At 41.6% G+C, this 20,061-nt stretch overlaps 1 protein-coding gene across 3 annotated transcripts; it reads right to left on the bottom strand.

The window, feature by feature from the left end:
* Nucleotides 1-1,217: 1,217 nt before the first annotated feature.
* On the bottom strand, nt 1,218-18,002 carry LOC139367221 (dynein 2 intermediate chain 1). Of its 3 annotated transcripts, XM_071105435.1 has the most exons (23): nt 17,834-18,002; nt 17,383-17,436; nt 16,575-17,289; nt 16,428-16,495; nt 15,903-16,145; nt 15,620-15,688; nt 9,720-9,791; nt 9,253-9,472; nt 8,903-9,005; nt 6,539-6,668; nt 6,130-6,241; nt 5,871-5,965; nt 5,618-5,747; nt 5,190-5,362; nt 4,745-4,907; nt 4,313-4,426; nt 3,950-4,011; nt 3,715-3,766; nt 3,558-3,621; nt 3,182-3,281; nt 2,800-2,931; nt 2,455-2,678; nt 1,218-2,082 (listed from the first exon to the last, which is right to left on the bottom strand). In XM_071105435.1, the coding sequence occupies exons 1-23, from the start codon at nt 17,846-17,848 to the stop codon at nt 1,911-1,913; spliced, it is 3,282 nt and encodes a 1,093-aa protein (XP_070961536.1). In that variant the 5' UTR covers nt 17,849-18,002; the 3' UTR covers nt 1,218-1,910. The 3 variants fall into 3 exon arrangements, with proteins under 3 accessions (XP_070961536.1, XP_070961538.1, XP_070961537.1); XM_071105437.1 differs by lacking the exon at nt 15,620-15,688 and having other exon boundaries at nt 17,834-17,968; XM_071105436.1 differs by lacking the exon at nt 17,383-17,436 and having other exon boundaries at nt 17,834-17,965.
* Between the last annotated feature and the right edge of the window lie 2,059 nt (nt 18,003-20,061).

The following is a 20,061-nucleotide window of genomic DNA, read 5'->3' as shown; positions in this document are numbered from 1 at the left end:
GTTAGGGTAAATAGACATGTCGCCTACCAATTTAACAATGCCTCCAACCGAAGAGAGAGGATGCGTCCCAAATGGCACCCTATTGCCTATATAGTAAACTATACATGGTCTATAGGGAATCGGATGCCATTTGGGACGCCCAGTGCCATCTTTTTTTTACCTTGTCCACATTCTGCTTCATTCCAGTGCTGAGGAACTTCCACATCCTGCGAGCTTTCCCCTTGGCGCTCTCCTCCACAGAATTCCCCCTCCCTCTCCGTAACTCTGACCCCCATGAGCGTCTAACCGCCCTGACTGCTCCCTCCTGGTCCGCTGTTGTGGGGCGGGGGGTAACCCGCAGCGTGCTCTTCCTGTCCAGGTCGGTTTCGTCGGCGAGGGGAGGGGAGGCCATGCCCATGGCCTGCACCAAGCCGCACTCCTCGTCTGTGTTGTCTGCTGAGTTGAGCATGGATATTTTGCATGCACTTCCTCTCTAACTCCGATGGGGTGGTGTTGGGGTTCTTTGGCACTCGCATATGTCTTTAACCCTAAAGCTCAGTCTAAGTGTCAGACCCTTTAGTTCAGTTGAAATATTTTCTGGTGAAGAGGGGAAAAAAATATTTAAATCTCCAACCTGTTTTCTATTTGCCAGATGAGACAGTTGCTTTCAAGGCACTCTATCAAGACAACACCTTTGAAAGTGTAGCATTTTGATCATAGATAACTGCTACGTTTTCCATCATCTAAGCAGATGTTCATGTTTGTGTACCTTTTCTCTGTTATTGCATTCTAATGTAGCCTATACAAACCGGCAACGACATGAGACATTTTGATCAAAAACATGATCTAATCAGTCAACGATGTCAATATTTATGAAACAGAAGAAAAACACCACTGACCGTGACCATGGTAGCATCCGTAGTTCTAAACAGTAGTTCTTTCTCACACCAAAGACTGTTGTCAGCGAGTTAAGTTACAACCACATTGTAGCTAAAACTCTTCCCACGTTGTAGAGAATCTTCATTGCCGAGCGCATACGATCCGTTGCTAGGATACTGGTCACTTGATTGAGTGAAAATTTTCTGTTTGGACTCATGTCTCTGATGTTGGAATGATTTGAAGAATTCGATTTATTTTAGGCCTATCCCAAAGCCGTATTATTCGGGGCGCTGAGTTTACACACAGAAAAACCTTTTGCAAACCAGGGCATAGAGAATCATAAAAAAAAGACAGAGAAATACATGAAATACTTTATTTAATGAAGTAAAAAAAATCTTGAAAAATTATAGTTCTCTCATAGAGAAAATACTGTTATTGTATTAACATCACATCAATAAAATGAAAAGTAGCATCTATACATTCATCATGTTGCTTAGCCCTGAATGTTTGGTGTCACACTTTGAGTAATTTGGATGGGAAGAATACACCAAGTCCATTTTTTTTATTTTCTATAAAACACACAGAACAGACATTGTCGGTATGCAAATGCTAAAGTTGTTCATTTGTAAATAAGCACAAACAAAGCTATTTTTATTCCAATACTGTATTTCAATATCATGCCACTATGGCATCTACTGTATTTAGAATAACAAATACACAAAATAACTGAATGTGGAATGTAATAGAAATATATAGTCCATTTATATCTGCTTGCATTCTGAAGTTGATCTCTTTACTGATCTAGAGATGACTGGGATTACCACTGTATGAACAAATTTGATCCAACACAGTGAGCCCCCTGGGTTGTATCCACTAGGAGCCAAACGGAAGCAAGCGGGGAGGGACTAACTGAATTTGTCCAATAAGAAACATTAGTGATATGTTATGACTCCCTATGACTCATTGCAAAAAGTTTCAGTAAAAAAAATAAAATAATAATAATAATAATTTTTAACAGTTTGCACAAATGAATACACTCCTGACATATAACTTCAAAAGGCCTCCTGCATCATGATCTGTAGTTTCTCCAGGTCAGCAGATTCAGGCACTGTCAATCTCTTGCTGAAATACTGCATTTCTATCTTCCCCGACTGTGTTGCCAGTGATATTCCTGAATAGGTGTTCTGCTTTGCAGGGTCACCAAAAACAGCCATGGCTGTTACCCTGAGGAGAAAGAAACAGAAAGATGAATCAGGCACCATAAAAATGTATTATTGATGTGCGAATAAATTTTAAAAAAACTTCCCCCAATCACTAACTGGGGGATACATCACTCATATTCCATCCAGCTAAAATCCATTTATCTGCATTCTGCTTTTCATTAGTTATGAAGTATTTATACAAATGACACCTGCACTTTGTTGTTTCCATACTAATCCGTTGTTATTTACACAGAACCCTCCGCATGCTTTCATTTTGTGTCTTGGGCCATCGTCTGACAAACATTGAAATACATAATTCAATAATTTTGTAATTGAGAGTTTTTTGTGTGTGTAAAAAAAATAAGAAAAAAAAAGTAGAGTCATTATTAATTACCTGTCAGCATCAATCTTTTCAGTGATCACAGGCTCAAAGTCTTTCTCCAGCAGGTCCCATATGTGAAGGTAGGAGGCAGCATCCAGAACACAGAAGACTGTTGGCCTGGTCTGGGCCCACTGTACTGACACCACCGGCTGCCCTGCTGTACTGCTGGTCCACTCCATCAGAGGCTGCTCACTCAGCACTGTGTGTAGTCTGACACTGCCATCCCCACAGCCCACCTGGAACACAGAGAAGCACACACACACAGATCATACGTAAAACATTCACATACACACGAGCATGCACAAACGCACACAACATGAATCTCAGATACATCAATCTCAACAGCACTGATCTCACCAGGAATATGGGTTCTCCGAAGGGAGAAAAGTCGATGGAGGCGACATCAACGGGTCTGAATCCAACCACCTGAGGCCTGTAGAACTTTGGAGGAGCCTTTAACCCGTGACTGGTCCCATGGTTCACAAGACCCTATGAACAACACACATTGCCCAATACATACCATTCGACACCGTGTGACTTCTGTTTATTCTGTCCACATGATCCTGGACATACTGGATGGGATGCGTCTCAAATGGCACACTATTCCCTATACAGTGCACTACTTTTTTTTTTACAAGAATTTGAGACGCATCCACAACGTTGGTCATATCCAGGATGTCTAAAATGGCAAACAGTGAAACAGACAGAGAAGATGATTCATTGATTTGATACTGCTCACCATATTTGTGCCAATGAAAAAATGGTTGGAATCAGAAGGCAGGAATTTTAACAGCAGTGTCTGTAACAGTGTTGTTTTCTTAGCGTCTCGCGTCGAAGACCTGGAGAGAGAGCGAGAGAAAGAGACAGATTGAAATAAATACCCAGTCGTATCAGTAGGTCACGAGATTCCAGGCAAAAAGACACGACACCAGCTGCACGTTAACAGATACATATTGGACCACTGAATCATATCAGTCTTGTCAGCTGACAACAACAACAACAACTGTCCGTGCGACATGTAAAAAAACAAGCTTGTTGTGTACCGCGGGGCCCACGTTGTGGTTATTTTTGGCCCACTGACTGGCAGTGATGAATTGAATATCTGTACGTCTCACCTCTCGCTGGTGGTGAGGACTGTGGAGCTGTGGAGCAGTTTCACTTTGCCCCCAGGCCGGAGCCCTGCAAGAGAAACAGCCAGGGTCAATTGAGTGGGAGAGAAAAAAATAAACATTGAACGTAATGGAGGAAACATGTTAAACGTGACTGACTCACCCAGGTCTGTGTGCGAGCCGGCGTCGTTGGCTTTAGGGAGCTCCAGTACCACCTGTGGGACAGAGATGGTAACAACAGCATTGCAGAAGGACAGTACAATAATGATCCGTCTGTGCAGTTAATAAACAGACCAATCCAATAATTCAAGATGACTAGTTATACAGTTAGTGTATAAGCAGTTATAGTAGTGATGCAAAAGCATGGGGCGGCGTTGTAGCATACTAAAGACACTTACCCATAGATTCAGAACCCCATTTCCATCAAGAGAAGCCAACTGGAATGACAATCCTGATGACTCTAAGTTTGAAATGAAAGGAAGACTTTAGCTCACCATAAATAAAACAAATGCTACTATTATTGTGTGTTTCTTATAGACCAATGTCCCAATTCTCTTTCCTTACTCCCAAAGTGTGCACTTGTTTACTTCCCTTCACAGATTTAAAAGAAAATGGCTGGTATAAGAAATATGGTGAAAACTCCAACTAGCCCCTGCCTGCACCAATCCAAGGCTTTTAGACTTGGGGAAAGTAGTAAACGAATGCACACTTCAGGAAAAATAAGACATAATTGGGAGGCACACCAAGTCCAGTTGGAGTACCTTCGTCAGAAGCCAAAAGGGGGAGCTCTGGCCTCAGGCCCTCAGCCACGGTGGCAGGGACGGCCTCCACAGAGCTCACTGAGGACATGTGGCCCGACGCTGCCAGCACGGCATCTGATGACAGGGTGACAGAGGAGGTGACATTAACCTACTCAAAAACAGGGGATGACACTCCTGGAAACTAGGAGTTGATACGCATCTCTCTCGGTTCAAGAAGATATTCTTAGAGTACATATTAAAGAGTAGATTAAGTATTTTCATATGGGTGTCATCCAAATCAAAATGCCTGCCTTGATGTATATCGTACATGCAATACAATAATAAACAGAAAGAGATGAGTAGTCCCGGCGCAAAAAAACCCTCAAACTTTTCATAAAAGCATGAAACTTGGAAAAAAAACAGAGCCAAAGGAAAAATCTTTTGATTGCTGACCTGTGGAGAAGGTTGGGTGGCGGAGAGTCCAGTCGTTCTCCCCTATTCTCAAAGTGTAATGGGCACTGGCGTGCTCCCTCAAGTCCCACAAGACTACAGAACCCACGGACGTGCCCGCAAACACCAGCGTGGCTTTACCAGGGCTGAAGCAGCAGCATTGCACCTGAAGGGTAAAATCAGAGAGTTGTAGTCTTGTTTCCACTAATGCTGATGCCAACCTTCAAACACATCCTCGTTGATAACGCCCATCAAATCCTAAATCAAAGCTTCAAATAGGGTCGCAAAATTCCAGTAAATGCCCTCAAATTTTAAGATTTCCCAGAAATCCTGGTTGCGGTTCCCTGCTTATTCCGGGAATCTTCCAAAAAGGGATTTCTGGAAAACCTGGGAATTTTGGGAAACCCCATCTAAAACAACTCTCTGAGTTGCAGTGGTTTAGTGGCACCTCGGACTCGTAGACAAGAATCTTCTGTGGGCGGGAGGGCTCCCAGATGTTCCAGATACAGATGATGGTCTTGCTGTCGAGCCGCACGGCGCTGGGCTTGGCTGAGGGGTTGTGCACGGACAGCATGGTCTGCCTCTGCACCTGGGAGAATTGAACCAGGCTGATCTGACGACCTGCAAGCAGGGAAAACAACAGGACCGAGACAAACTAGCTCATATACAAACATGGCAAAAATAGCATTGGTTGTTATGGGTGCTGCCTTTGGGAACACGGGCCAGACCTTCAGTTCAGGACAGTGGCAAGATCCAAGTTGCTGAATGATAGTGCATGGCATGAGTTAATTAGGGACTGTTCTACACTGCAATGACAGCAATGTGAAAGGCTGAACACAAAGTACGAACATTATAACTGGGTGTCAGGTAACTTGCCATATAGAAATGGAAGCTTGGTATTGAGCTGTAAACACCCGTCGCTGAAAGAGAGAGTGTCTGCTTGAGTCCTCAGCTTCTTCAGTGATTGCTTCTCAGCCCTATCCTCTTCCAACAGTACCGCAACCACCTAATAACAGCAAAACAGAGAGCACAAAGCACTAGTAACGGCAAGAAGAGGGAAAATTTGCAATATAGCGACGACAAAAAGGTTACTTTGATTCTAAGAAAAATGTAGCATCATAGGCTATACCTGTAAAGCTGAGCGCAGAAATGTTGCTAGGCGCTGTGAATCGATGCTCAGTTTGGTCACAGATTCATCAGACGCCTCGTGGGAAAGTTTAGGACCTGTTGCAACGTGGGAATAAAACACATTCCAAATGGCAGCACATTCCCTACATAGTGCACTACTTGCTCTGGTCAACCGTAGTGCCCTATAAAGGGAGTAGGGTGCTATTTTGGATGTAGTCATAGATTTGATAGAATACAGATCACAGTGCACGTTTCCTCACCTCCACAGCATACGTTCCTCTCCGCAGGATGCTGTGTCCACTTCTCGCTCATCTCGATCTCCTCCGTTTGAATGTCGCGATCAGTATTGTCCTCGTTGCACTGGACGTAAGCCTGGAAAGTGAGGATGCATTGGGTTTATCACATTGATATGAATAAAAAGACAAGCAAGCTTACTGCCACAATGATGTCATTAACGAGCAGACCAGGGTTCAGATACTATTTGAAATCTTTCAAATACTTTTAGAGTTTACGGTAGCTTGTCTGGAGTACCAGACGGGTGGCGTTTGCACTATTTGAAACTATTCTATTGGTTCCTTTGCGCCAGGCAAGCTCAATTAAGCCCAAATAAAGTATTTGAAATGATTTTGAATAGTATTTGTACCCAGGTCTGTTAAGCATAAGGCAAACCTGTTTTGTGTTTGTTGTTCCAAAGTTTTTGATGTACATGTCATATTCATTGACAGGGGGCAGATCCAGGAGGGAGAAGGTGATGGAGTAGTCCAGGTCGATCAGGCGAAGCAGCTCTGTACTGCGTTTCCTGGGGTGGGCCCATATCACATACACAGAGTAGGAGATATTAAATAGCAGGTTTAGGAAACAAGGAAACACAACAGCTCTCTCACTCTCCAACCAAGGCGCATGAATTGAGGAGCAAATTGAAATGAAGGGGAAATTCAGCAACTCTTGGCGGACAGTGGAAGTTGATAAATGTGCTTCTTTAACAATAAAGAACAAATATAGCTGCGATCAGCAACGAACGGGGTTCACAGGATGACAGAAAGGACACAAGATCAGTTGGGTAACAAAGCAAGCACTCCCATCCTGTAGGAGCCATCTTCCTTTATGTGCAATCAGTGAAAGCATTACTATGTTTATCTCTCAATATCACATTGATGACGCAAGTGAAGTTTAGTCTAGTGCTGTAGGTTGGTCATCTTTTCACTACGTTCAGACCACATAATAGGGCAACAATATGCGATTATGCAGAAATACTAATCACAATATTTCACATTGTTTGTCCAGATCATTTAAATCTAACATTCATTTGCATGAAACAAAGTCCACTTGATCAATATTTATTGCTCTAGTATCCTATGTTGCCACTGGTGCCAATGACATCTATAGTGCCACTAACTGGTCTGGTGCAGCCATCTAAGGTTGCAGTGGCTTTATATTCACACAGTTTCTAAAGGACATATACATATACCATATTTCATGGCCCCTTGTCCATCTGTTCAGTTCTTATAGCCCTGGTGTGACATAGTGCCATCTAGCGGTGTACTGTGGCCAACAGAATGCGGAAACTAATCCTTCTCAAATTCATTAGAGGCTAATTCATTGAGTCTATATACCAAATCTGGAGTCAATCTGACTCATGGTTCATGAGGAGAAGATGAACACAGATGATTTTGAGCATTAGTGTTAAACATGCAAAGATTTATTTTATTATATAGTTTCCTTGTTCTTGCGGTTAATCGTATGGACGTCCAAATTGATAGGCCATTGTGGAGTTTGATTTACAGTGGTTTAAATGGACACCTAGGATTTATGATATAACTCCGCCATCTTTTCACCAATCCCTTAGCTTAATATACATTTAAAAAAAATTGCAACCCTACCATGTAAAAAAAGTTACGTAATCAAAAGGTCAATGTTTACTTTTTTTTTTTTTTTTTTTTTTTTTTAAATAAGTCTGACAGTACTTTTGACAGTATTTCAATTAGAATAAATTATGGTTTGACGTGACTAAAATGCATCAGAAAGGTAATAGGAAGTTCAGAAGATCATCAGGCAATAATTTTGTATGATATTCTGTGTAGAAAATATCATTATTGATGATGTTATTTTTCCACCCAGTCTAATTTAGTGCCCTCTGTTCTAATTACTCTGTTCTAAAGCCTGCTAGGCTTTAGGGAGACAGAAGACACATACCCAAGAGTCTTATCTTTCAGTGACGAGGTCATAATATGTTGTAGCTTAAACTGTTCAAAAGATTGAGCCACATTTGTAGGAAGAAAACAGAAAGCACAACTGTTTTTTTGATTTCAGATTATCTCTCAACTTCATTTTCAAATCAGACAACCCCACATGGGGTTCAAATCAGACAACCCCACATGGGGTCGTGTCCAATGTTCCCTCTGATATTTTTCTGCTGATCGCAAACCTGAACCTTGTGAAATCTCTGTGCAACTTCCGAGACGCGTTTACTGTGAACACTGAGGCTGTAAGGCTTTAATTTATTGTTTTAACAGTGGCCAATCAGGATCTACTGTGGCTATTTGATCATAATGTAGGCCTACCATGAAAAACAATAATGAAAATGCATCACATAACATTTTAACATGGAAATAGCAGTTCGATCGTTCGGCCTACAGTAGCAGAAACCACTTTATAAAATAAAATGCATTTATTATTCCCATACAATTATTACAGAAAATTCCTCCAACCGTTGCTGAATTTACTCTTCACATCAGTTGACTCACAGGGTTTACAGTAGGGCTCTGAATCTATCAATTTTAACCGCATTTCCCTCTCAAAAATGGAAATAGCAGTTTGATCGTTCGGCCTACAGTAGCAGAAACCACTTTACAAAATAAAATGCATTTATTATTCCCATACAATTATTACAGAAAATTCCTCCAACCGTTGCTGAATTTACTCTTCACATCAGTTGACTCACAGGGTTTACAGTAGGGCTCTGGATCTATCAATTTTAACCGCATTTCCCTCTCAAAAATGTATCACACTCACAGTTAGTTCCATTAGACTTACTTCTGTTTGCTGGCAACCTTTTTGCTGACCTCACGATGCTTCGCAGCGACAAAGTCCATGAACCTCCCGTGCTGTGAAACTTTACTTTGAGGCGTTTCAGAATCTATGGCCAAGAAATGTTTTCGTTATTCAAACAGGCTTCGTACAATTTGTCCTAAAAGACAGTCCTAAATAATAAACAAGTCTTTATTGTTCATACCAGGGTCGTATCAACCAAACGGGCTGAAACGGGGAGCGACCTACCAGAATGATCCAATAAGAAGCAATATTTTTTGGTTTTCCATTCGAAAACGTTTTGCTATGGTATGCACTCTTGACTACGACCGAGTAGTGTTGAGCATTTACCATACCTCTTGACCTTTTGGGTCTGTCGTCCTCTTCTGTGCTTAGCCTGGGCTGGGCAGAGCCCACTCTCTCGTTCTCCTCATCCATGGCTCTCTGAATGGCCTCGATCTCCTCCCTCCTCTGTGAACTAATTTCCTCCCTCGCTTCTCTCTCTTCATGGCTGCGTGTCTGCTTTTCATCCTCTCCCTCGCTGTCATCCACATCCTCAAAATCCTCCTCATAATCCTTGGGAGATAAAAAAAAAAAAAGTTTTAAGTTGCTCTTATAATGGGGTTGTAACAACTAGTAACACGTGTAACTACCATCTACCATTGCTGATTGTCAGTGCTTGAATACATTTCATCACTCACCATTTTCTGGAAAAGCAATCCATTTAGAGCATGCGTGACATATAATGAAACAAAAGAAAAAAACTGAAATACAAATGAGATACTAAGAAATTTCACCCTCTATAGGCTTTGACTCTTCTCACCTCAAAGTCCTCTTCATAGTCCTGAGCTTCATCATAGCCACGGTCCTCAGCCGGGGCCTCTGCGATTTCCACCTACAGATGCAGTTCATTTCAGATGCAATTATTTTCAGATGCAATTCATTTCAGTCAATAGCTTGTATTCAACATATCTAACTTCATGTGAGACCTGCGGTGCATTCAGTTTGGTTCAACATGTGCTAAGTTGCGGTTTGTACTTAATGACACGTTTACCAAAAACGGTGTTGACCGTTCGTCCTTTGAGGTACGTTTGCTCTTTTGGTGGGTGTGGCCTGATCAATATGGGTGTGACCATTTGAAATCACAAAACTTGTGCAGCACACCATACATAATCACCCTCTGAGCCACCATAATCGCGACGTTCTTCAACTGAACGCACCCCTATTAGTTGAATACATAGACAAATATACAAAGCATTTACAGAAATAGTATATCCATGTGAATGTTGCCATGCAACAAGCTGGAGCATGGGTGCATTCGGAAAGTATTCAGACCCCTTGACTGTTTCCACGTCGTTACGTTACAGCCTTATTATAAAACTGATAATAACATTTACCCCCAACAATCTACACACAATACCCCATAATGACAAAGTGAAAAAAGTTTTTTTTTTTTTTTTTTTTTTGCAAATGTATTAAAAATAAAAATCTGAAATACCTTATTATGAGACTCTAAATTGAGCTCAGGTGCATCCTGTTTCCATTAATCATCCTTGAGACGTTTCAACAACTTGGAGTTCACCTGTGGTAAATCCAGTTGATTGGACATGATTTGGAAAGGCACAAACCGGTCTATATAAGGTCCCACAGTTGACACTGCATGTCAAAGCAAAAACCAAGCCATGAAGTCGAAGGAATTGTCCGTAGTGCTCCGAGACAGGATTGTGTCGAGGCACAGACCTGGGAAAGGGTACCAAAACATTTCTGCAGCATTGAAGGTCCCCAAGAACATAGTGACCTCCATCATTTTTTAAATTGAACCTTTGTTTAACTAGGCAAGTCAGTTAAGAATAAATTCTCATTTACAATGCCGGCCTACCCCGGCCAAACCCGGACGATGCTGGGCCAATTATGCGCCGCCCTATGGGACTCCCAATCACGCCCGTATTGTGAAACAACCTGGAATCAAACTAGGGCCTGTAGTGACGCCTCTTGCACTAAGATGCAGTGCCTTAGACCGCTGCGCAACGCGGGAGCCCACTTGGATTCTTAAACGGGAGAAATTTGGAACCACCTAGACTCTTCCTAGAGCTGGCCACTCGGCCAAACTGAGCAATCAGGGGAGAAAGGCCTTGGTCAGGGAAGTGGCCAAGAACCCGATGGTCACTCTGACAGAGCTCCAGAGTTCCTCTGTGGAGATGGGAGAACCTTCCAGAAGGACAACCATCTCTGCAGCACTCCACCAATCAGGTCTTTATGGGAGACTCCCGCTTGGAGTTTGCCAAAAGGCACCTAAAGGACTCTGACCATGAGAAACAAGGTTCTCTGGTCTGATGAAACAAAGATTGAACGCTTTGGCCTGAATGCCAAGTGTCACGTCTGGAGGAAACCTGGCACCATCCCTACGGTGAAGCATGGTGGTGACAGCATCATGCTGTGGGGATGTTTTTTCAGCGGCAGAGAGTCTAGTCAGGATCTAGGGAAAGATTAACCGAGAAAAGTACAGAGAGATCCTTGATGAAAACCTGCTCCAGAGCACTCAGGACCTCAGACTGGGGCGAAGGTTCACCTTCCAACAAGACATCGACCCTAAGCACACAGCCAAGACAACGCAGGAATGGTTTTAGGACAAGTCTCTGAATGTCCTGAGTGGCCAAGCCAGAGCCCGGACTTGAACCCGATCGAACATCTATGGAAAGACCAGAAAATAGCTGTGCAGCGACGCTCCCCATCCTAGCGGACAGAGCTTGAGAGGATCTGCAGAGAAGAATGGGAAAAACTCCCCAATTACAGATGTACCAAGCTTGTAGCGTCATATCCAAGAAGACTCGAGGCTGTAATCGCTGCCAAAGGTGCTTCAACAAAGTACTGAGTAAAGGGTCGGAATACTTATGTAAATGTCATATTCCAGGTTTATATTTTTTATAAATTTGCAAAAATGTATAAAAAACAGTGTTTGCTTTATGGGATATTGTGTGTAGATTTGAGAAAAAATATATATATTTCATCCATTTTAGAATAAGGCTGTAGCTTGTAAGTCAAGGGATCTGAATACTTTCCAAATGCACTGCATGTTAAGGCAAGCAAAGCAATGAAGCCATCAACAAAAGGTGCCACTGCAAACATTTGCCAATAATGAAAGAGAAATATTAGAACAGGTTGGATAATACTGTGGGGCCATGTTAACATAAACAAGCATTTAAAAATTAAATGGGTTCTCACACACCAAATGCATATCAGTCAATGAAAAGCGGCGATATACATGCATGTGACGCTAAATCGTAGCTGGTCCAATCAGATAACACGTTAGCCCTATACTAACCTCAACAGGTGGTACTGATTATAACCTGGCACAACTTCTTTAGCCGTTGAAAGATCTTAATATATCTTTATATCCACCAACCAATGGCATTTCTTAAAATAGGTCAACCCTGGCCACTGGAGGGATATTTTAAACCTACAAATTCAAGGTTTACTTGATCTGTTGTTCTGTAACAAAATGTTGTGTGCCAATATTGCACTGATGCAGCCTTGACTAGGCTACTACTAATGTTTAACAACATTTTCGCTTCACGGTGGCACATACTGCTAAAGCGGTCGACTCGCAATCGATAGTGCATTTAACTGTGGGTTTGAATAGCCCCCCCTCGCAGCAAGCATTTTTGTTGAGGAAAAAAAACTGTCCACTGCCGGTCCTTGATGCTCGCCGACCATTGCCACAATCTGCGACAATTAAGTGGTAGGCACTTTACACAAACAGTCATTTGACCAGTCAGTCAAATACATGTGAGAGTTGATGATCAGAACATGCTGTTGGACTTACGTACGTTAACAACACTTCCATCCATGAAGAAGTGTTGGAACATGGCCAACTACTTCAACGATTCTAATTGGCTGATGCACTTACAGTGGGGCAAAAAAGTATTTAGTCAGCCACCAATTGTGCAAGTTCTCCCACTTAAAAAGATGAGAGGCCTGTAACTTTCATCATAGGTACACTTCAACTATGACAGACAAAATGAGAAGAAACTAATCCAGAAAATTACATTGTAGGATTTTTTATGAATTTATTTGCAAATTATGGTGGAAAATAAGTATTTGGTCACCTACAAACAAGCTTGTTTGCTAGAGAGCATTTGGATGATCAAGAAGAAGATTGGGAGAATGTCATATGGTCAGATCAAACCAAAATAGCACTTTTTGGTAAAAACTCAACTCATCGTGTTTGGAGGACAAAGAATGCTGAGTTGCATCCAAAGAACAGCATACCTACTGTGAAGCATGGGGGTGGAAACATAATGTTTTGGGGCTGTTTTTCTGCAAAGGGACCAGGACGACTGGTTAGGATTGGGGAAGGTGATGCTGATCCTAGATCTGTACCTAGGGGAAACTTCACCCCAGAGTGTAAGCCAGCGGAACCAGTCAGACCATTGGGGTGTTGATACCTTATTTTTAATTTGGGGAATAAAGAACATGTTAACGACAATATTGAAGACGCTTACGTGTTGTGCTCTCTCTTTGTGTCTCTTTTCTCTCTCCTCCTTTTCTTTTCTATGTTGCTCCCTGTATTCTGAAAAAATAAATAAAATGTATTGACATACGATGATTAGTGAGGTAGTAAGGTATATTTTTCACCTGGATAACTTTACCTCTTTCTTCCTTTCGTCCTGAATGCTCTTTGTCCGTGTGTCTTTCTTTTCTTTCCTTGTCTTTCTGTGATCTGTCCTTGTAGCGTTCAGTCTCTTTCAGATACTCCCTCTCCTTATGTCTATCTCTCTTCTCTCTTTTTCTCTCTTTTTTAATATATCTTTATATCCACCAACCAATGGCATTTCTTAAAATAGGTCAACCCTGGCCACTGGAGGGATATTTTAAACCTACAAATTCAAGGTTTACTTGATCTGTTGTTCTGTAACAAAATGTTGTGTGCCAATATTGCACTGATGCAGCCTTGACTAGGCTACTACTAATGTTTAACAACATTTTCGCTTCACGGTGGCACATACTGCTAAAGCGGTCGACTCGCAATCGATAGTGCATTTAACTGTGGGTTTGAATAGCCCCCCCTCGCAGCAAGCATTTTTGTTGAGGAAAAAAAACTGTCCACTGCCGGTCCTTGATGCTCGCCGACCATTGCCACAATCTGCGACAATTAAGTGGTAGGCACTTTACACAAACAGTCATTTGACCAGTCAGTCAAATACATGTGAGAGTTGATGATCAGAACATGCTGTTGGACTTACGTACGTTAACAACACTTCCATCCATGAAGAAGTGTTGGAACATGGCCAACTACTTCAACGATTCTAATTGGCTGATGCACTTACAGTGGGGCAAAAAAGTATTTAGTCAGCCACCAATTGTGCAAGTTCTCCCACTTAAAAAGATGAGAGGCCTGTAACTTTCATCATAGGTACACTTCAACTATGACAGACAAAATGAGAAGAAACTAATCCAGAAAATTACATTGTAGGATTTTTTATGAATTTATTTGCAAATTATGGTGGAAAATAAGTATTTGGTCACCTACAAACAAGCTTGTTTGCTAGAGAGCATTTGGATGATCAAGAAGAAGATTGGGAGAATGTCATATGGTCAGATCAAACCAAAATAGCACTTTTTGGTAAAAACTCAACTCATCGTGTTTGGAGGACAAAGAATGCTGAGTTGCATCCAAAGAACAGCATACCTACTGTGAAGCATGGGGGTGGAAACATAATGTTTTGGGGCTGTTTTTCTGCAAAGGGACCAGGACGACTGATCCGTGTAAAGGAAAGAATGAATGGGGCCAGGGGCAAGGGCATTGAAGATGAAACGTGGCTGGGTCTTTCAGCATGACAATGATCCCAAACACACCGCCCAGGCAACGAAGGAATGGCTTCGTAAAAAGCATTTCAAGGTCCTGGAGTGACCTAGCCAGTCTCCAGATCTCAACCCCATTGAAAATCTTTGGAGGGAGTTGAAAGCCCCAAAACATCACTGCTCTAGAGGAGATCTGCATGGAGGAATGGGCCAAAATACCAGCAACAGTGTGTGAAAATCTTGTGAAGACTTACAGAAAACGTTTGACCTCTGTCAGTGTTGCGATAAACTTTTGTTATTGACCAAATACTTATTTTCCATAATTTGCAAATAAATTCATAAAAAATCCTACAATGTGATTTTCTGGATTTTTTTTTCTAATTTTGTCTGTCATAGTTGAAGTGATGAAAATTACAGGCCTCTCATCTTTTTAAGTGGGAGAACTTGCACAATTGGTGGCTGACTAAATACTTTTTTGCTCCACTGTATAATCATAATCAGTGCCACCTGCTGAAGTTAGCATAGGGCTAACTTTTAACATGCTATCTGATAGGACGAGCTACAATTTAGCATTGGGTCATAAGCAAGTAAATCAACACTTTTCATTGGCTTATACGCATTCTGTGTGTGAGAACCCATTGAACTTTAAATGCTTGCTTATGTTCGCAAGTAATGACCCTGTATATCTATAGACAAGGCTTGTGAACTTATCTGATTTTAGATGCACTGAAACATACAAAATGCCTCAGTCAATTTTGACAGACCCCAATTCAAAATGCAACGCTCTTGGTCTGAATTGGGTGTGTGTTAAGCAGCTATGGTCCAAAACAAATAGACATGCTCTATTCTCATGCTAGCAGAGGTATTGACGGTAGATAGATATGGCCATGAGAAAAACCCCATCATGAAAATAAGTCTTACGGGCTCCTCTGTGTCACTTAATTGTTTCTGACTAGACCTCCACGCTGACTCAGATCGCATCACTACTTCCTGGCTCACACAGGGGAAACACACAGGAAAAAATAGTCATGAAAACACATACTATATATGAGGAACATCTATTGAAAAGGGAGAGGGACTGTTTATCACTTGTTGTCTCCATATTCCCTTTTCCCTTTTCCTATATTATTTTTTATACTTTTTTATGATGTAAACAGTGTTGTAAAATGCACTTTGAATAAACTATTGACTTTGTGACACTAACCTTAGTTTTAACAGGCTCTGTCTTATCCTTGTGAACTCTGAGGTCTGAGGATGATGATGATTTCTTGGCGCTGGTCCGTTCTGTGGGATCCCTCTCAGGACCTGCTTCTTCTCTGTGCCTCCTCTCTCCATGTTTATCCCTCTTTCCCTCCCTCTCTCTGTCCGATCCCTTTCGTTCCCTGTGCACTCGCTCACTCTCCACTTCTCTGGATTCACCGTCATGTCTCCGACTTTCACCTGTATCCTGTAACAAAAATATACCCCAGGATGTGAGCCAGGGTGTAGGTTGAAGTTGTCCCTGCATTCTGCTCGTACATTTACATCTTGGATCAGTTTTACATTTTAACCACTAACGGTTAAGAAGGTTAGGATTGGGGAAGGTGATGCTGATCCTAGATCTGTACCTAGGGGAAACTTCACCCCAGAGTGTAAGCCAGCGGAACCAGTCAGACCATTGGGGTGTTGATACCTTATTTTTAATTTGGGGAATAAAGAACATGTTAACGACAATATTGAAGACGCTTACGTGTTGTGCTCTCTCTTTGTGTCTCTTTTCTCTCTCCTCCTTTTCTTTTCTATGTTGCTCCCTGTATTCTGAAAAAATAAATAAAATGTATTGACATACGATGATTAGTGAGGTAGTAAGGTATATTTTTCACCTGGATAACTTTACCTCTTTCTTCCTTTCGTCCTGAATGCTCTTTGTCCGTGTGTCTTTCTTTTCTTTCCTTGTCTTTCTGTGATCTGTCCTTGTAGCGTTCAGTCTCTTTCAGATACTCCCTCTCCTTATGTCTATCTCTCTTCTCACGATCATGCTCTCTATCCCTGTCTCTACCTCCCTCCGCCCTCTCCTCATTTCTCTTTCTATCTCTGTCAGACTTTCGCTCCCTGTCCCTTTCCCCTGTTTCACTCTCCTTGTTTTTCTCCTTCTCTTTATCCCTGTCGCTCTTCCTCAGCTCATCTCTTTCCCTCTCCCTTGTCCTCTCCGTATCCCTTTCTCTGGCCTTTACCCTCTCCCTATCCCTGTTTTCTTTTTCTTCTCTATCATGCATTTTGTCCCGACTGTCTCTGTCCCCATTCCTGTACTTAACATTCTCTGTGCCTTTAATAACCCTATCTTGCGCTCTGCTCCTTTCTTTGTCTCGCTCCTCCTTTTCGCCCATCCTGTCTCTCGAGTCGTCTTTCCTTCTGTCTTGATGCCTGTCCTTGTCTGTATCTCTGAGTTTTGTTCTCTCTCGGGTCCCATCTCTCTCTCTGTTCTTCTCTCTCTCCCTTCTGGCCTCCCTCTCTGGGTCTCTGTGGCGTCGCTCGACTGACTCCCCCGTCCTGTGTCTTCTCTCATCATCTCTCCTCCTGCTGCCGCTAGATTCTTCATCGTGTCCTCCACCCTGACAACAAGACACATTATTCATTGCACATGAAACAATCGAGAAAGCTTATCATAAAACATTTTGCTACACTTGTCACGTGACTGAATTTACCCTTATGTGCCTCCTAAGGTCATCTGATTTCCATGTATCTTCCTTTGTTATTTTCTAAATAGACAAGGAATACATCATTATTCTCACTGACAATAAGCACAGCAATAACCAAGACTGACTTTGTTGCAAAGAATACTGATGCATAGCTATAAATGTAGCTAGCTATGTTAGTTATCAATTGGTTTGATAACCAATCAACTAACGTTAACTAGTCTTGCTTGTAGATTGTCCTCTAGCAATATAGATAGCTAACGTTACTAAGTTAGTTAGATAGCTAGCTAAAGCAGGTTATTCCTGGCTGGACTGGACGTTGGCGTTAGCTAGCTAGCAAGCTACTACTACTGTACGGGTGAGATGTAGCTAGTTAGCTAAATTAGCTAGCCTAACGTTACCTATCTCTACATTTGCACGCATATGTGTAAAATTGTTATGTATTTAGTCACCATTTTACCTTATCTGTAGGCATGATATCGCCTGTCTCTTCCTCATGAAATATTCAACTTATATCAGAAATAAAGATTACGAATTTGTGTTGACATTATTCAGCGCCTTGACACCAGATTTCGATTGCGCAAGCGCACTTGACTGAAACTAAGGCGAGTGCGTCATGTTCTCTTGACAACAGGATTGTCAACCGATCGAAGAGCTCTCTGGACGCAAAGAACTTATCGCCATGGATACACAGTCCAAATATATCAATAGCAGATGCATCTATTTATCATGGCAAATCCAGACCCTGCTCGACAATGACTAAATTCCATTATATTGGCAAGTCTGTGTAAAGCCATATAATCATCATTAACATTAAATCCAGAATAATAAAAATAACCACAAAGCACAACATCAACGCCATAATTTCAACAAATAAACCACTTCAATCAATCGAAACAATTGCAATCCCCAATAAATTAATTCAATACCAGAGTCCTAAACTGCCCTAGTAGCACCAGGAAATCAAGATGCAAGGAATTTTGTAGGTTATTCCTACAATGGGGGACACTAAAACTAAAGGAGGATTTACCTAAATTGGTTGAGACCAGAGAGACCTCCAGAGCTAATCAATCCTGCGAGCGTGTTTGGTAGCTCATTCTTTATTCGTTAGCAACGAAGTTAGGTAAATTAGAAACTTGTGTAGTATAGCTTTGTAAACAAAATGGGAATAATGATGGGACTTTATGAGGACCAGCCAACCTTTTTATGAGGACCAGCCAACCTTTTGATACAGGATGCAGTTGTGAGTATTAAAACTGTCACCTGTGATAAAGTGAAGGTCGCTATGGTAGAGGGCATCCAAAGATTTAAGTGTAGTGTCTGCTGAAATCTGGTAAAAGGTGCCATCACCATAGTCAAGAAAGGAAAGTTGACTGTACAATCTGCTTCTTAGGGAGAGGCTAAATATATTTATTAAAAAGAAGCCCACTTTAAATCTGAGCTTTTTAACTAGTTCATCCATATGTTTTTTAAACATGAAGTCTTTGTCAATCCAAATTACCAGATATTTATAGGCGGGAATCGATGGGAGAAGCATCCAATTAATAAATATGAATTCATCTGAAACATTTTTTTAGATAACAACGTGTTTGTATTCTTGCCCACATCAATCAAGTACACGTTTGAAACAAACCAGGGATTTCTGTAAGGTGACAAAGTCACATTTCAGCTCTAACATAGTCTGGTCAACAGTTGGGGCAATGACGTACATAAATAACAACGTTGTCAGCATACAGATGAATATTACACGTTTTAACAGATAGACCAGTATTATTTATGTAAATAGTAAAGAGACTACCGACGCCTGCAGTACACCTTTTGTAATATCCAGGAAACTTGACACCATCAGAAATTATGCAGGGAGTCCTATCTGACAGATAATTCTCAAACCACTTGCAAGAAGCCTGATCCAGACCTATTTCAGTCAACCTTTGAATGAGGGTGTGATGGTCATTTGTGCATTATGTTTTGAAAAGCCACTTACAAATGGGCTAAAGTAAAAGTGACGAAGATGATGATGGACGAAGAGGATAACTGTTGTCAATAATTATTGTAATAATAATTATAATTATTATTATCTCTTAGTGGTCCATACATGAGCATGTCTCTACAGTTGCTCGCCACAGGCTGGCGATTTTGTGCCTCTATCGCATGGAGCTGCCTTGACCAACAGTTCCCTGATGGAGTAGAAGTTGACGTTTATTGTCAGGAGTCTTGACCTGGAGGCAGAACTGAGTGATTTCCACTTAGGCCAGCTGCAAAGTCAGAATTGGCTATATTGTAAAAATGTATGAAAACTAAAATGTCTAAAATGTCTTCATTGTCAATTAATTAATTAATTGTTAATTGTTAGGTATTATGGTTAGCAGTGTGGTTAAGGTTAGGGTTAGGTTTAACACACAGGAGGTTGGTGACACCTTAATTGGGAAGGATGGGCTCATGGTAATGGCTGGACTGAAAAGACATAAAGCACATGGTTTCCATGTGTTTGATGTCATTCCATTTACTTCTCCTAACTAGTATTATGAGCCGTCCTCCCCTCAGCAGCCTCTACTGGTTTAACATCAGATGTTCTAACTTTGTGGCTGTGCCAGCTATTGACCACTGTGAAAAACTGCCTCCAGAATAATATTCATGACGAAAAACGTTAGCCTGAGAAGGAGTACAGAACGCGAACGTGCGCTGAGA

This window comes from Oncorhynchus clarkii, chromosome 15 (assembly GCF_045791955.1).
Source record: "Oncorhynchus clarkii lewisi isolate Uvic-CL-2024 chromosome 15, UVic_Ocla_1.0, whole genome shotgun sequence".
Taxonomy (NCBI): Eukaryota; Metazoa; Chordata; class Actinopteri; order Salmoniformes; family Salmonidae; genus Oncorhynchus; species Oncorhynchus clarkii.
The sequence above is the reverse complement of the archived record's forward strand: the minus strand, read 5'-3'. Positions and strand labels throughout refer to the sequence as shown.

What these genes read in the sequence shown, in the direction of transcription:
- LOC139367221 (XM_071105435.1), bottom strand. An exon ending in AAGGTTGCCAGCAAACAGAA is followed by an intron (nt 6,669 to 8,902) that starts GTAAGTCTAATG and finishes GGCCCACCCCAG; the next exon opens with GAAACGCAGTACAGAGCTGC. An exon ending in ATGGGGTTCTGAATCTATGG is followed by an intron (nt 3,767 to 3,949) that starts GTAAGTGTCTTT and finishes TCTGTCCCACAG; the next exon opens with GTGGTACTGGAGCTCCCTAA.